This window comes from Bombina bombina, chromosome 2 (genome assembly GCF_027579735.1).
Source record: "Bombina bombina isolate aBomBom1 chromosome 2, aBomBom1.pri, whole genome shotgun sequence".
Lineage (NCBI taxonomy): Eukaryota > Metazoa > Chordata > Amphibia > Anura > Bombinatoridae > Bombina > Bombina bombina.
In genome coordinates this window covers 346,322,305-346,340,649 of record NC_069500.1, presented here as the reverse complement: position 1 = coordinate 346,340,649, position 18,345 = coordinate 346,322,305, and the positions used below count along the sequence as shown (strand labels likewise).

Here is an 18,345-nt window from a genome sequence, read left to right as displayed (position 1 = left end):
AAGAGGAACTTCATCTTTCAGCATGACAACAACCCAAAGCATACATCCAAATCAACAAAGGAATGGCTTCACCAGAAGAAGATTCAAGTTTTGGGATGGCCCAGCCAGAGCCCAGACCTGAATCCAATTAAAAATCTGTGGGGTGATCTGAAGAGGGCTGTGCACAGGAGATGCCCTCGCATTCTGACAGATATAGATTGTTTTTGCAAAGAAGAGTGGGCAAATCTTGCAAAGTCAAGATGTGCCATGCTGAAAAACTCATACCCAAAAAGACTGAGTGCTGTAATAAAATCAAAAGGTGCTTCAATAAAGTATTAGTTAAAGGGTGTTCACACTTATGCAACCATATTATTTTATTTTTTTATTTCCCTTTACCTTTCAGTTTGATTTTTAATTGAGTTGTACAGTTTATAGGTCACATTAAAGGTGGAAAAAGTTCTGAAATGATTTATCTTTGTCTCATTTTTTTACATCACAGAAACCTGACATTTTAACAGGGGTTTGTAGACTTTTTATATCCACTGTATGTATCTTATTGGCTCACCCAATGTTTTCAGCAAGATCTCTCAGTAGTGCATTTCTGTTTCATAGCCTATTCTTTAACATATGATGCAAAGAGAAAACAGGACTATTTATTAACATTAGTATAACAATTCATGTAAATGTGTTGAATACAAAGAAACTATTTATTGTATTACTTTACACTTTTTTTTGTTGTATAATAAAATTAAACAATTCATGATTTTTATATCATTTTCCTTTTTTCAGATTTCCTTTGATGGAATCTATGCAAATATGCGAATGGTCCATATTCTGACCTCTGTTGTGGTAAGTCTTTTTTTTTTTGTTTCTTACATGTGTGTTCTTTTTTACTTCATGGTTGAATCTGCACTTTTGTATTAGGCTCCTATTATATTTACGTTATGGTATTAAGAGCTGGGGGGAAATATTAGAATCTGTATATCTTCTAGATTTCCACACTTGGGTAAACTTGACCTGCTTTAGAAATCTAATGGAGACATTTTAAAGGGACATTAAAAACTGGATTGAATTTCAGATACCATTAGAAGATGGCCTACAAATCATTCACAATTCATGAGCCATCCCAAAGAATTAGGAGCCAGAAATGTTCTCTGTTTTTATGGTATACATTCATATATCCCAATAATGATCAAACCAAGTGTAATATCAGAAAAATGAAAGGTAAATATGATGAATCCAAATATTACATTATTGGTTAAAGGAGAAAAATAGGGGGAAATTTAAACTTTCATGATTCAAGCAAAGCATGTGATTTTAAACAATTTTCCTATTTACTTCCGTTATATTTGTTAATTTCCTTGGTATCCTTTGTTGAAAGCATCCCTAGGTAGGCTCAGGAGCGCCAATGAAATACTGTGAGCAAGCTGCTGATTGGTGGCTGCACATATTTCTTCCATAAGATGGTGAGAGTGCATGAGCCATTACTCCTGGAATTCAACTCCTGGCCACTATGAGGAGGCAAAGATTCCCAAAGCCCCCATTTCTCTGGTATTCTAGTGTGTTTTTTTTGCCTGCATAGGAGGAAGGTGAAGAATTGAGGTGCTCCAGATTCTTCGTTAAGAGGGGTTCTCTGACTGATTTGAGGCCCTTTTTCCCCCTCTGAGAGACACAGAGGGGAGATTAGAATATACAAGTAATACTTAAAATTACTGTATATCTCATGCTGTTTTCATAGTAGATGTTATAAATGACAGCAGAGATATTTACAGAATATTAACCTCAGATTTTATATAATATATATTTCTCTTGTAAGGTGTATCCAGTCCACGGGTTCATCCATTACTTGTGGGATATTCTCCTTCCCAACAGGAAGCTGCAAGAGGACACCCACAGCAGAGCTGTCTATATAGCTTCTCCCCTAACTGCCACCCCCAGTCATTCTCTTGCAGCTCTCGACAAGATAGGAAGTATCAAGAGATATGTGATGACTTAGTGTAGTTTTACCTTCAATCAAAAGTTTGTTATTTTTAAACGGTACCGGCGTTGTACTGTTTTACTCTCAGGCAGAAATTAGAAGAAGAATCTGCCTGGAGGTTGATGATCTTAGCGGTTTGTAACTAAGGTCCATTGCTGTTCTCACGCTTAACTGAAGAGTATGGGAAAGACTTCAGTTGGGGGAACGGTCTGCAGATTACCTGCTTTGAGGTATGTTCAGTATATTTATTTCTAGAGAGATAAGATCTAGATAATGCTGACAGAGCCTTGTATAATTGAGGTAAACCTGATGCAGTGATTTAACAACGACTGGGATCATGCTTACAAAAAATGGTACTATTCATGTTAATACTCGTATTTCTCTTGTTAAGTGTGTTCAGTCCACGGGTCATCCATTACTTAGGGATATATTCTCCTTCCCAACAGGAAGTTGCAAGAGGGTCACCCAAGCAGAGCTGCTATATAGCTCCTCCCCTCACATGTCATATCCAGTCATTCTCTTGCAACCCTCAACGAAGGAGGTCGCGAGAGGAGTTGGAGTTTTTACTTAATTATTCTTCAATCAAAAGTTTGTTATTTTAAAATGACACCGGAGTGTGCCGTTTTTTGTATCTCAGGCAGTATTTGGAGAAGAATCTGCCTGCGTTTTTCTATGATCTTAGCAGACGTAACTAAGATCCGCTGGCTGTTCTCGACATTCTGAGGAGTAGGGTAACTTCAGAAAGAGGGGAATAGCATGCGGGGTCCCCCGCAAATGAGGTATGTGCAGTACATTTTTTTCTGGGAATGGAATTGACTAAGAAAATACTGCTGTTACCCATATGATGTAAGTACAGCCTTAAATGCAGTAGTAGCGACTGGTATCAGGCTGATAAATGTATGCGCAGTTGAGTTATTTTCTAGGGACTAGAATTTGACTGAGAAAATACTGTTAATACTGAAATAATGTTTAAGCCTTATCTGCAGTGGAAGCGACTGGTAGCAGGCTTAGTGATAACTTTACATGACATTGAAAATGTTGTTTTTAAAACGTTTACTGGCATGTTATTCGTTTTGTGAGGTACTTTGGTGATTAATCTTTTGGGCATGATTTTTTTCCACATGGCTAACGTGTTTTTCTGCATAGAAACCGTTATATCAAGTCTCCCACTGTTGTAATATGAGTGGGAGGGACCTTGTTTTAGCGCCTTGTTGCGCAGTTAAAATTCTAGCACAGTCTTTCTGCTTCTTCCTCCTTGATCCAGGACGTCTCTAGAGAGCTCAGGGGTCTGCAAAATTCGTTTTTGAGGGAGGTAATCAGTCACAGCAGATCTGTGACAGTGTGTTTGACTGTGATAAAAGCGTTAAATCTTAATTTGATATCCGTTTTTTGGGTATTGAGGGGTTAATCATCCTTTTGCTAATGGGTGCAATCCTCTGCTAATTAATACACTTCTCGTTAAGAATTGTTGACTATAACTGAATTAGTTTTCTTTGTTATTCAACTGTGTTTTTAAAAGCGCTGCAGCGTTTTTTATATTGCTTGTAAACTTATTGAAAGTGATTTCCAAGCTTGCTAGCTTCATTGCTAAGTCTGTTTAAACATGTCTGATACAGAGGAATCTGCTTGTTCATTATGTTCAAAAGCCGATGTGGAGCCCAATAGAAATATGTGTACCAATTGTATTGATATTACTTTGAATAAAAGTCAATCTGTACCGATAAAGAAATTATCACCAGACGACGAGGGGGAAGTTATGCCGTCTAACTCTCCTCACGTGTCAGTACCTTCGTCTCCCGCTCGGGAGATGCGTAAGATTGAGGCGCCAAGTACATCAAGGCCCTTACAAATCACTTTACATGATATGGCTAATGTTATGAAAGAAGTATTATACAATATGCCCGTATTAAGAGGCAAGCGCGATAGCTCTGGGTTAAGGACGGAGCACGCTGATCACACGAGAGCCATGTCTGATACTGCGTCACAATTTGCAGAACATGAGGACGGTGAGCTTCATTCTGTCGGTGACGGTTCTGATTCGGGGAGGATTATATCTCAGGGATACCTTCTGGATTTCAAAAATTCTCCTCCTCAAGGGAGGTTTCATCTGTCAAGGTTATCAACAAACCTAGTAAAGAAAGAGGCATTTCTACAATGTGTACAAGACCTCTTAGTGATGGGAGTGATCCGCCCAGTTCCGCGAATGGAACGAGGACAAGGCTTTTACTCAAATCTATTCGTGGTTCCCAAAAAAGAGGGAACCTTCAGACCAATCTTAGACTTAAAAATCTTAAACAAATTCCTAAGGGTTCTATCGTTCAAGATGGAAACCATTCGGACCATCCTACCCATGATCCAAGAGGGTCAATATATGACCACAGTGGACTTAAAGGATGCCTACCTTCACATACCGATTCACAAAGATCATTATCGGTACCTAAGGTTTGCCTTTCTAGACAGGCATTACCAGTTTGTAGCTCTTCCCTTCGGGTTAGCTACGGCCCCGAGAATTTTTACGAAGGTTCTGGGCTCACTTCTGGCGGTACTAAGACCACGAGGCATAGCGGTGGCTCCGTACCTAGACGACATTCTTATACAAGCGTCAAGTTTTCAAGATGCAAAGTCTCATACAGAGATTGTTCTAGCATTTCTGAGGTCGCATGGGTGGAAAGTGAACGTGGAAAAGAGTTATGTTACCACTCACAAGGGTCCCTTTTCTAGGGACTCTTATAGATTCTGTAGAGATGAAGATTTACCTGACGGAGTCCAGGTTATCAAAGATTCTCAATGCTTGCCGTGTCCTTCACTCCATTCCAAGCCCATCAGTAGCTCAGTGCATGGAAGTAATCGGCTTAATGGTCGCGGCAATGGACATAGTGCCATTTGCGCGCCTGCATCTCAGACCGCTGCAACTATGCATGCTAAGTCAATGGAACGGGGATTACTCAGATCTGTCCCCTTTGCTAAATCTGGACCAGGAGACCAGAGATTCTCTTCTCTGGTGGTTGCCTCGGGTTCATCTGTCCAAAGAAATGACCTTTCGCAGACCAGATTGGACGATTGTAACAACAGATGCCAGCCTACTAGGCTGGGGAGCAGTCTGGAATTCCCTGAAGGCTCAGGGATCGTGGACTCAGGAGGAGAAACTCCCCCCAATAAACATTCTAGAATTAAGAGCAATATTCAATGCTCTTCTAGCTTGGCCTCAGTTAACACTGAGGTTCATCAGATTTCAGTCGGACAACATCACGACTGTGGCTTACATCAATCATCAAGGGGGAACCAGGAGTTCCCTAGCGATGTTGGAAGTCTCGAAGATAATTCGCTGGGCAGAGTCTCACTCTTGCCACCTGTCAGCGATCTACATCCCAGGCGTGGAGAACTGGGAGGCGGATTTTCTAAGTCGCCAGACTTTTCATCCGGGGGAGTGGGAACTTCACCCGGAGGTATTTGCTCAACTGATTCGTCGTCGGGGCAAACCGGATCTGGATCTCATGGCATCTCGCCAGAACGCCATGCTTCCTTGTTACGGATCCAGGTCCAGGGACCCGGGAGCGGTGCTGGTAGATGCACTAGCAGCCCCTTGGGTTTTCAACATAGCTTATGTGTTTCCACCTTTTCCGTTGCTACCTCGACTGATTGCCAGGATCAAACAGGAGAGAGCATCGGTGATTCTGATAGCGCCTGTGTGGCCACGCAGGACCTGGTATGCAGACCTAGTGGACAGGTTGTCCTGTCCACCATGGTCTCTACCCCTGAGGCAGGACCTTCTAATTCAAGGTCCTTTCAACCATCCAAACCTAATTTCTCTGAGGCTGACTGCTTGGAAATTGAACGCTTGATTCTATCAAAGCGTGGTTTTTCGGATTCGGTTATTGATACATTAATACAGGCTCGGAAATCTGTTACCAGAAAAATTTCCCATAAGATATGGCGTAAATATTTATATTGGTGTGAATCCAAGAGTTACTCATGGAGTAAGGTTAGGATTCCTAGGATATTGTCCTTTCTACAAGAGGGTTTAGAGAAGGGCTTATCCGCTAGTTCTCTAAAGGGACAGATTTCTGCTCTGTCTATTCTTTTACACAAGCGTCTGGCAGAGAATCCAGACGTCCAGGCTTTTTGTCAGGCTTTGGCTAGAATTAAGCCTGTATTTAAAACTGTTGCTCCTCCTTGGAGCTTAAACTTGGTTCTTAAAGTTCTGCAGGGTGTTCCGTTTGAACCCCTTCATTCCATTGATATTAAACTTTTATCTTGGAAAGTTCTGTTTTTGATGGCTATTTCCTCGGCTCGAAGAGTCTCTGAGTTATCTGCCTTACATTGTGATTCCCCTTATCTGATCTTTCATTCAGACAAGGTAGTCCAGCGTACTAAACCTGGGTTTTTACCTAAGGTTGTTTCTAACAGGAATATCAATCAAGAGATTGTTGTTCCATCATTATGTCCTAATCCTTCTTCAAAGAAGGAACGTCTTTTGCATAATCTAGACGTGGTCCGTGCCCTGAAGTTCTACTTACAGGCAACTAAAGATTTTCGACAAACTTCTTCCCTGCTTGTCGTTTACTCTGGACAGAGGAGAGGTCAAAAGGCTTCTGCTACCTCTCTTTCTTTTTGGCTTCGTAGCATAATACGTTTAGCCTATGAGACTGCTGGACTGCAGCCTCCTGAACGAATTACAGCTCATTCCACTAGAGCTGTGGCTTCCACTTGGGCCTTTAAGAATGAGGCCTCTGTTGAACAGATTTGCAAGGCTGCAACTTGGTCTTCACTTCACTTCTTCTTTTACAAATTTGATACTTTTGCTTCTTCGAAGGCTGTTTTTGGGAGAAAGGTCCTACAGGCAGTGGTTCCTTCTGTTTAAAGTTTCTGCCTTGTCCCTCCCATCATCCGTGTACTTTAGCTTTGGTATTGGTATCCCATAAGTAATGGATGACCCGTGGACTGACTACACTTAACAAGAGAAAACATAATTTATGCTTACCTGATAAATTTATTTCTCTTGTAGTGTGTTCAGTCCACGGCCCGCCCTGTCTTTTTTTGAGGCAGGTTCTAAATTTTAAATTATAACTCCAGTCACCACTGCACCCTATAGTTTCTCCTTTCTCGTCTTGTTTCGGTCGAATGACTGGATATGACATGTGAGGGGAGGAGCTATATAGCAGCTCTGCTTGGGTGATCCTCTTGCAACTTCCTGTTGGGAAGGAGAATATATCCCATAAGTAATGGATGACCCGTGGACTGAACACACTACAAGAGAAATAAATTTATCAGGTAAGCATAAATTATGTTTTCTTAGTGACAAAACGTTTACATGTTATATAGAAAGAACTTTTTTTTTTTCTCTGAGGGTGATAAATCGTTTTTTGGGGCCTAGTTTCCACATGGCTAGTCAGATACTCCTAGGAGTATTTTCTTAAGGCCCTCTGACATCGAGTGCATGGTGGGAGGGGCCTATTTTCGCACTCTAGATGCGCAGTTCATATTCAGACTAAGACATCCAGCTTCCCTAAAGGAGTCCTCTGGCATCTGAGGACCACTATAGAGGGCTTATTTCTTTCCTAAATCGTATTTGAGGGCAGGTAGGAGCCACAGCAGAGCTGTGGCAAGGTGTTTAACTGTTTATTAACATTTTTTAACGTTTTTCAAATCTGGTTTGGGGCCTAATGGGTTAATCATCCATTTGCAAGTGGGTGCAATGCTGCTTTAGTCCCTTATACACACTGTAAATACTTTTTAACACTGTTTTGCAGTTTATGTGATAGTTTTTTTCTCTTAAAGACACAGTACCGTTTTTATTTAATTGCTGTTTCACATTTATTAAAGTGTTTTCCAAGTTTGCTGGTCTCATTACTAGTCTGTTAAACATGTCTGACATGGAGGAAACTCCTTGTTCAATATGTTTAGAAGCCATTGTGGAAACCCCTCTTAGAATGTGTACCATATGTACTGAAATTTCTATAAATTATAAAGACCATATTATGGCATTTAAAGATTTATCACCAGACGTTTCTCAGACTGACAAAAGGGAGGTTATGCCATCTAGCTCTCCCCACGTGTCAGAACCTATAACTCCCGCTCAAGTGACGCCAAGTACATCTAACGCGTCCAATGCGTTTACCTTACAAGACATGGCGGTAGTTATTTCAAAAAAAGAAGGGGACTAAACGGCACTACTATCAGGTATTCTTAAGATGCTCTAGAGTGTTTGCAACAGGTAATTTACCTTACTATAATACTAAGAGTTAGGTGCTGTGTACTGTTTTATTCTAAAAAGTAAGAGGTTTTTTTTCAATACTAGGATTGAAAGTGTACACTTACTAGCACTCACATCTAAGAGAAAATGGCTGTAAATAAGAACATATAGTTCCAAAGGGGGGGGGCGGTCTATGCCGTAATTAAAATATAACCTTTATTGGAATTGCTTAAAATACTGTTCCACAAAACAAACACAAACATATAAGATAAAAACACAAATGTTGAGAAGGATATTATATACTAGATATGTGTTATGCGTCCGCAAATGTACTGAGAGATCTCTCTTATATCAGGATTATAGTACTTCTGATCACGAGAATATCTCTTTATTTAAACTACTTAAGTATATAATATATTGCTTGTAATTACAAGTCTATATACTTCTTGGATAATCTATTTGCTGATGCTTATATATTTCTCTATTACTCCTAGTCACGGGGGTATAGTCTTATCACAGTAATTCTAATACTCAATATAGTGCTTATGAATACAAGTATATATCCTTCTGGGGCATGTGCATTCGGTTTTTTAGATTTTAGTGCTTCTGGTCAAAATGACAATGGTACTTAAAGGGACAGTATACACTCATTTTCATATAACTGCATGTAATAGACACTACTATAAAGAACAATATGCACAGATACTGATATAAAAATCCAGTATAAAATGGTTTAAAAACGTACTTAGAAGCTGTCACTTTGGCTCTGTTGAAAAGGTAGCTGGAAAGCCCACTGCAAGTGGCAAATAAGACACTCCCCCCCCCTCCCCCTTCTTTTGCATATGAAAAGACCCTTTACACAAACAGGAGCAAGCTGGAGTAGGTAGTCGAGCGTATTCACATAAAACTTTGGGGCTTGGTTAGGAGTCTGAAAATCAGAGCAATGTTATTTAAAAATAAGCAAAACTATACATTAATTAAAAAAAAAAACTTTATGGGCTATATAAATAGATTATCTACAAAACATTTATGCAAAGAAAAAATGAGTGTATAATGTCCCTTTAATACTCAGTGCTTATAGGCTATTAATTCCTGGATATGCAGGTGTTTTCATCAGCCAGTATTGACCTTAGATTTGGTCTTTTTAGTTGTATTCTAAATAGAGTTATACATATGTATTAAGTTGCACAATCTTGTAATATGCTCCAATTGGATTAGATGAAAGGACATCAGAATATTACTGTATACGTGTTACAACTTAAGATCTGTGTGCATTTTTATTAGTAGGTACAGATGTTATCAATTAAATGCAGCGGTTATACGAAACCTCTCACTGTAAGTTTTTTTTATTATAGGTTGTTATGTTGTGCTTTTCTAAAAGCTATTTGGCATGAACATTCAGGGGCTTCACATCAATAATAAAGAATGATTTAAATACTCATATTAATCAGGCTATTATGATGGGATGTACTGCCGTTAACTTGCTATTATGTATAGCGCTGGTCCTTTAAATGGTGGAATTTTATCAGCATTGCATGCTATAGTTATATAATATACTTCAATTCGCTTAATGTTTGGTGTGGTCAGTTTGTTAACTTTATAGGTATACTGATCCGCTTCATAGTTGGATACCTCACCATTCATTCATGCTCTAATATCAAAGTGCTTTACGTAAATACTGTAAATTCTATCAACACCGCATACTAATGTTGTGCAGCGGGCTTTAATTAGCTTTTCGTTTTATATAGCTAGTAACATTCCATTTTCCATTCATACGTTAGGCTGTTAGTCATTCTCTATTGTATAAGAGTGTTTCAATTACCCCTGTAACGTTCTGCTATATTTAGCTATATAAAGGTCTATAGGTTTGAATGTACACTATTTCTACCATTAATGGCTAATAGTACCCAGGTTATTGTGATAAAATGTACTGCTGTGGGCTTGATACTATGTATCGCTGGCCCTTTAAATGGTTAGATTCTATCAGCATCTCATGCTATAATTATGTGATGTACTGCAATTCGCATTAACCTTTAATATGGTTCGTTCATTGACTTATTCGGTATAACAATCTGCTTGGTAGTTAGATATTTTACCATTTATTCATGCTCTAAATACCGAAGAGCTTCACATGAGTACTATAGATTGATTAAGATTCTATCAACATCGCATGCTAATGTTATGCGACGGGCTACAGTTACCTTAACGTTTTTTATAGCTAATAACACACCACTTTTCATTCATACAATTGGCTGTAAGCCGTTTTCTATTGTATTACTGAGATTAAGTTACCGCTACAACGTTCTGCTATGCTAAGCTGTATATAGATCTATTTAGTTTAAATGCACATTATTTCCACCATTCATTCATAAGTTATAGCTATATATAGTCGCCATTCTGCGTTGTAACATTGAGGTTCAAACACTATGACTATGGCGTATGGCGGCAGTTATGACTAATACCCTCACAGAGGTATTGTCCAAACTGCCAGGGTTACAAGGAAAGCGAGACAGCTCTGGGGCTGGAACAAATACAGAGCTTTCTGACGCTTTAGTAGCTATGTCCGATATACCCTCACAATGCTCCGAAGCCGTGGCAAGGGATTTGCTTTCTGAGGGTGAGATTTCAGATTCAGGGAAGACGTTACTTCAGTCCGATTCTGAAATGACAGCCTTTAAATTTAAGCTTGAACACCTCCGCTTATTGCTCAGGGAGGTTTTAGCTACTCTGGATGACTGTGACCCCATTGTAGTTCCAGAGAAATTGTGTAAAATGGACAAATACTTTGCAGTGCCTGTTTACACTGATGTTTTTCCAGTCCCTAAGAGGTTTTCGGAAATTATTACTAAGGAATGGGATAGACCAGGTGTGCCGTTCTCTCCCCCTCCTGCTTTTAAAAAGATGTTTCCCATAGATGCCGCCATACGGGACTCGTGGCAGACAGTCCCTAAGGTGGAGGGAGCAGTCTCTACCCTAGCTAAGCGTACAACTATCCCCGTCAAGGACAGTTGTGCTTTCTTAGATCCTATGGATAAAAAAAATTGGAGTGTCTCCTTAAGAAAATTTTTATCCATCAAGGTTTTATTCTCCAGCCTCTTGCATGCATTGCCCCAGTTACTGCTGCAGCAGCTTTTTTGGTTCGAGTCTCTTGAGGAGGCTCTACAGGTGGAAACCCCGTTAGAAGATATTTTAGACAGGATTAAAGCTCTCAAGTTATTATAATTCCTTTATTTCTGACGCCGTTTTTCATCTAACCAAACTAACGGCTAAGAATTCAGGTTTTGCCATTCTGGCGCTCAGGGCGCTATGGCTTAAGTCCTGGTAAGGAGACGTTACTTCAAAGTCTAAGCTTCTTAACATCCCCTTCAAAGGACAGACCCTATTCGGGCCGGGCCTGAAGGAGATAATTTCTGATATTACTGGAGGAAAAGGTGATGCCCTTCCTCAGGATAGGTCCAATAAATTAAGGACCAAACAGAATAATTTTCGTTCATTTTGAAACTTCAAGAGTGGCGCAGCTTCAGCTTCCTCTAATGCAAAACAAGAGGGAATTTTCGCCCAGTCCAAACCAGTCTGGAGACCGAACCAGGCTTGGAACAAGGGAAAGCAGGCCAAAAACCTGCTGCCGCCTTTAAGACAGCATGAAGGAGTAGCCCCCGATCCGGAAACCGATCTAGTAGGGGGCAGACTTTCTCTCTTCGCCCAGGCTTGGGAAAGAGACGTCCAGGATCCCTGGGCATTAGAGATTGTTTCCCAAAGATCTCTTCTGGACTTAAAAGCTTCATCTCCAAAGGGGAGATTTCATCTCTCACAATTATCTGTAAACCAGATAAAGAGAGAGGCATTCTTACGTTGTGTTCAAGACCTACTGGTTATGGAAGTGATCCACCCAGTTCCAAGGGAGGGGCAGGGCTTCTATTCAAATCTGTTTATAGTTCCCAAAAAAGAGGGAACTTTAAGACCAATCTTGGATCTCAAGATCCTAAACAAATTTCTCAGGGTCCCATCCTTCAAGATGGAGACTATCCGAACCATCCTCCCTATGATCCAGGAGGGTCAATTTATGACCTCCGTGGACTTAAAGGATGCTTATCTCCACATTCCGATTCACAGAGATCATCATCAGTTCCTCAGTTTCGCCTTCTTAGACAGGCATTAACAATTTGTCGCTCTTCCCTTCGGGTCCCTACTGGCGGTTCTAAGGCCACGACGAATAGCGGTGGCTCCTTACCTAGACGACATTCTGATACAGGCGTCGACTTTTCAAATCACCAAGTCCCATACGGACATTGTTCTGGCCTTTCTGAGGTCTCACGGGTGGAAGGTGAACGAAGGAAAGAGTTCTCTCTCCCCTCTCACAAGAGTTTCCTTCCTAGGAACACTGATAGATTCGGTAGAAATGAAAATTTTTCTGACAGAGGTTAGGTTATCAAAGCTTCTAACTTCCTGCCGTGCTCTTCATTTCACTTCTCGGCCGTCAGTGGCTCAGTGTATGGAAGTAATCGGCCTAATGGTAGCGGCAATGGACATAGTTTGTTTGCCTGCCTACATCTCAGACCACTGCATCTTTGCATGCTCAATCAGTGGAATGGGGATTACACAGATTTGTCCCCTCTGCTAAATCTGGATCAAGAGACAAGGGATTCTCTTCTCTGGTGGTTATCTTGGGTCCATCTGTCCAGGGGAATGAGTTTCCGCAGGCCAGAGTGGACTATAGTGACGACAGATGCCAGCCTTCTGGTCTGGGGCGCAGTCTGGAATTCCCTGAAGGCTCAGGGTTCGTGGACTCGGGAGGAAGCCCTCCTTCCGATAAACATTCTTGAACAGAGAGATATTCAATGCTCTTCAGGCTTGGCCTCAACTAGCTGCGGTCAGGTTCATCAGATTTCAGTCGGACAACATCACGACTGTAGCCTATATCAACCATCGGGGGGGAAAAGAAGCCCCCTGGCAATGTTGGAGGTTTCAAAGATAATTCTATTGGCAGAGGTTCACTCTTGCCATCTCTCAGCTATCCATATCCCAGGAGTAGAGAAATGGGAGGCAGATTTTCTAAGTCAGCAGACTTTTCATCCGGGGGAGTGGGATCTCCATCCGGAGGTATTTGCCCAGCTGATTCAACTATGGGGCAAACCAGAACTGGATCTGATGGCGTCTCGTCAGAACGCCAAGCTTCCTTGTTACGGGTCCAGGTCAAGGGATCCCCAGGCAGCACTGATAGATGCTTTAGCAGTGCCCTGGTCCTTAAGCCTGGCTTATGTGTTCCCACCATTTCCTCTCCTCCCTCGTCTGATTGCCAAGATCAAGCAGGAGAGAGCTTTGGTGATTTTGATAGCACCTGCGTGGCCACGCAGGACTTGGTATGCAGATCTGGTGGACATGTCATCCTTTCCACCATGGACTCTGCCGCTGAGGCAGGACCTTCTACTCCAAGGCCCATTCAAACATCCAAATCTCATTTCTCTGCAGCTGACTGCTTGGAGATTGAACGCTTGATTTTATCAAAACGTGGTTTCTCCAAGTCGGTCATTGATACCTTGATTGAGGCTCGAAAGCCTGTCACCAGGAAAATCTATCATAAGATATGGTGTAAATATCTTCATTGGTGTGCATCCAAGGGTTACTCATGGAGTAAGGTCAGGATTCCTAGGATATTATCCTTTCTCCAAGAAGGATTGGAGAAGGGATTGTCAGCTAGTTCCTTAAAGGGACAGATTTCTGCTCTGTCTATTCTTCTGCACAAGCGTCTGGCAGATGTTCCAGACGTTCAGGCGTTTTGTCAGGCTTTAGTTAGAATCAAGCCTGTGTTTAAACCTGTTGCTCCGCCATGGAGTTTAAATTTAGTTCTTAAAGTTCTTCAAGGGGTTCCGTTTGAACCTCTGCATTCCATAGATATCAAGCTTTTATCTTGGAAAGTTCTGTTTTTGGTAGCTATCGCTTCGGCTCAAAGAGTTTCAGAGTTATCTGCCTTACAGTGTGATTCCCCTTATCTGATCTTCCATGCAGATAAGGTAGTTTTGCGTACCAAACCTGGGTTTCTTCCTAAGGTGGTATCTAATAAGAATATCAATCAGGAGATTGTTGTTCCGTCACTGTGTCCTAATCCTTCTTCATAGAAGGAACGTCTATTACACAATCTTGACGTGGTTCGTGCTTTAAAGTTTTATTTACAAGCTACTAAGGATTTTCGTCAAACATCTGCAATGTTAGTTGTCTACTCTGGACAGAGGAAAGGCCAAAAGGCTTCGGCATCTTCTCTTTCTTTTTGGCTGAAAAGCATAATTCGTTTAGCTTATGAGACTGCTGGCCAGCAGCCTCCTGAAAGAATTACAGCTCATTCCACTAGAGCGGTAGCTTCCACATGGGCTTTTAAAAATGAGGCCTCTGAACAGATTTGTAAGGCGGCGACTTGGTCTTCGCTTCATACTTTTTCTAAATTCTACAAATTTGATACTTGTGCTTCCTCTGAGGCTATTTTTGGGAGAAAGGTCTTGCAGGCAGTGGTGCCTTCCGTTTAAGTTCCTGCCTTGTCCCTCCCTTCATCCGTGTCCTAAAGCTTTGGTATTGTTATCCCACAAATAATGGATGAACCCGTGGACTGGATACACCTTACAAGAGAAAACAAAATTTATGCTTACCTGATAAATTTCTTTCTCTTGTGGTGTATCCAGTCCACGGCCTGCCCTGTCACTTTAAGGCAGGTGTTTTTTATTTTTAAACTACAGTCTCCACTGCACCCTATAGTTTCTCCTTTTTTCTTGCTTGTCTTCGGTCGAATGACTCGGGGTGGCAGTTAGGGGAGGAGCTATATAGACAGCTCTGCTGTGGGTGTCCTCTTGCAGCTTCCTGTTGGGAAGGAGAATATCCCACAAGTAATGGATGAACCCGTGGACTGGATACACCACAATAGAAAGAAATTTATTAGGTAAGCATAAATTTTGTTACTAACCACCTAGAAGATATTAAAAATTAAGAGGGGCGGAGCTAGCCAGCCAAGGAGATGGCTGACTGAGAGAGCTCCGACACCCTTACTGTGTGAGAATGCCATGGGTAATAGCTGACAAGCCTACTGAGCCAATTTACAGATGTCAACACCTGCAATCATCGCTGTCCCTCACAAGAAGACCCAAAAAGCGAGTTAGGCTGAGAATCGGCGATCTGACTCACCGCTCAAATCACGCCAGTAATTTGAGCAGGCGTCAACAACAGGGATCAGAGAAATTCCCTGCCCCTCTGTACAGATATGGGCTTCGGCAGCTAACGGGAGCCACAAAACTCGCAGCCCGTCTGTCAAATTTCCAGGAGGACCTGCAGGCAGATATGCCTAGCGAGCGCTAAGCTCTTCTACTCCGTGGTAGGCCACAGCCTGTCCCCACACCAAGCCACGCAACATCTCTGGAACGGCACTCTAAAGATTAACGCCAGACAAGCCATCTAGAGGCTGGTAAGCAGCAGAACAGGTCATGCAGGGACTTACATTACCCCAGCAGTTACAAATGTGTGGAGATATGGACTAGTGCCTACTCTGTTCCCTATAAGCTTGAGGGGGGTGATACCTAGTAACCACCAATAGGAATCGACTAAAAATTGGGACTCCCCCAAGCGCCTACCAATAGGAGGCAGAGGGATAGCGAGGTGACAGCAATATGTAAGATATAAAAGTTGATTTAATAAAATTCACAATATAATACAATATAATACATCAAATGAGTACAATACATGGATCCATGAAGAAATGTTATACAATAAAGATCATATATGGTGTATGAAAGTATAAAAATCCAGTTGATATTAATAAAAACAATATTAGTAAAAACAGTAAAAACAATGGGTAATAATAAAATCAATGAGTAGTGATAAGACAATGAATTCTAAACCATGGTATGGTGAAAATTGGAGGTCAAGGAAAAGAGTCCAAAGTGATAATTGGGTCCAAAAAAGCAAAAGTCCAAGTGGTGGTGGGTCAGAGACCCGAGAGGGGATAAAAAAAAAGGTCCTAGATTGAACTCCTATGTTGTGATATCAAAAATATAGTGATCAATAAGGGTGTCGGTGCAACAATAAAAATTAATAAAAGAAAAACAAAAATAGGAAAAAAAATGTGTCAAAGTGTGAATGTCAATCAATCAAAAATAAAAATATTCAAAACGTTAACAAAATAAGGAAGTAGTCACCCGGATCCTGTGTGGATCAAATAATGGTCAACAAATATCCCGAAGCATTGCTGTGTTCATATATGTGAGTGATGAAGAGATGTGGGGCCCACCAAAGTGAACCTGATGATCAAATGTCAATGTAAACCAAAATGAAGAAACGGTATCCACCTAAAAATGTGAAAAACAAATATAGTGCAGATAACTCCAGATTAGTAGTACATAAATGGAATAGAGCTTACCAAAAATCAGTTGACGCGTTTCGGCCTTAATCTAGGCCTTTATCAAGACTGCAGCAAGACCCAGCAGTTACAAAGCCAGGAGACATGATGCTCACATGTGGCGGTCGCGGCCTACATAGGTTTCAGAATATACTTAAATGGCTGCAATACATTAAGATAATATTTAATCTATCAAGTATGTTGGGATCCCTTTCACCTCTTTAGACTCTCACTATCATCAGGGGTTTTACTCAACTTGTTATCAAGAAAACGTAACCCTTTAAAGGGGGAGGAAGATATCTTGAGATAAAACTTCACATATAAAGCGACAGTCAAATGAAATCAGGGAGATTTCACATCTGCTATATCTCTCTATCTATTATGGCCACAACCTTATTCTAAGCTACATTGAGAGAATAACACACAGATATTATAGGCACAATAGCCTTCAACTAGCAATGTGCCAGGAGCATAGAAACACCACTGAATAAAAATGTCTCCTAAAAGGCCTAATAAATCAGGCAGAAGCACCAAACAGCTGCAAACTCCCACACCATCAGTAAATAACTTTTTCAAGACTTTTGAGACCAGAACCTTTATTACCGCAGACTCGGGAGATCCTGACCCTGCAACTGCCCTCTCCTCACTCTGATTCGGAGCAACTGGCACCATCACAATCCCTATAGCTTTATTTGAGTCAATTCCTTCTAAAATAAACTTTTCCACATTAATCACTCAAGTTAAGCATTGCATAAGGGAAGAAATATCGGATCTCAAGAAAGAAATATCAGAAATCGGACATAGAGTTGAATCACTGGAAAATAACAAGGATGTTCACTCTACAGCTATATCTGATTTGCACATATCCAAAAGCAAGATACTACCTTCTCAGAACTAGAGGATAAACAGGATAATGCAGAAAATAGCAGATGCCACAACATTCGAATTAGTGGAATCCCTGAAGCTATTCCACCATCAGACCTGGAGCAATACTTGCAAGACTTCTTCAACTCACTGAAAAAGGAAGAGATGCCATCTAAAATAGACATAGAGCCCATAGGGCCCTACGTCCCAAACCACAAGATGGTCAGCCTCCCAGGGATGTACTAGTATGCATCACCAATTTCCAGGTAAAAGAAGAGCTGATTAAATCTTCCAGAGAACAGCCCATCAAATATGAAATCTCTGACATACAGATGTTTGCTGATCTATCCCAAAGAACTTTCTCAAGATGAAAAGTTAAAACATGTCACCATGCTTTTACGGAAGATGAACATCCCATACAGGTGTGGGGGGGTTTCCCTTTTCATCTGATAATTAATTGGAAAGGTTGACGCATCACATGCTCCTCACCTAAGGATTTCCAGAATATCTGCAAGGAACTTGATATTACTCCTCCACAAACAGAAGATAACCACACCTGTTCAATGGAACAAACCAGCTTGGATTGTTCCCACACCTCTCCCTCAATGAAAAGAGTGAAAGCAAGTTCAGCCAAAGAGAACACGAAAACAATCTTCTTCACTCTCTAGTGGCAGAGAAGGTATGAGAACTGGCTACTTCTTGATATCCTTTTTTGCAAGAATGCTATCATATGATAGACACACAATTTCATGTGATAGGCACAGTTCTTATATCTATTCAGTTAGATGTTCAGTTTAGTTTTACCTGTTTATAAGCTTTACCCTGTTTTTCTCAGATAACTTTTGTCCAGACTCATAGGGTTTTAGTGATAACAGAAATGCCTACTAGAGGCCCCAAATGTAACTTGTTAGCTATTTGTTCTCACACAGTTGGGAGATTATTCTCCTCTAATTTAAT

General features: G+C 41.0%; 1 protein-coding gene across 1 annotated transcript in view; it reads left to right on the top strand.

Annotated features, from left to right (window-relative positions):
* Window positions 1–18,345, top strand: part of ATXN2 (ataxin 2) — a gene marked incomplete in the record, with an annotated part of 1,324,939 nt that overhangs the window by 164,907 nt on the left and 1,141,687 nt on the right. Inside the window, 1 exon segment of the mRNA XM_053699757.1 lies at window positions 769–828. Within this exon segment, the coding sequence (XP_053555732.1) occupies window positions 769–828 (60 nt within the window).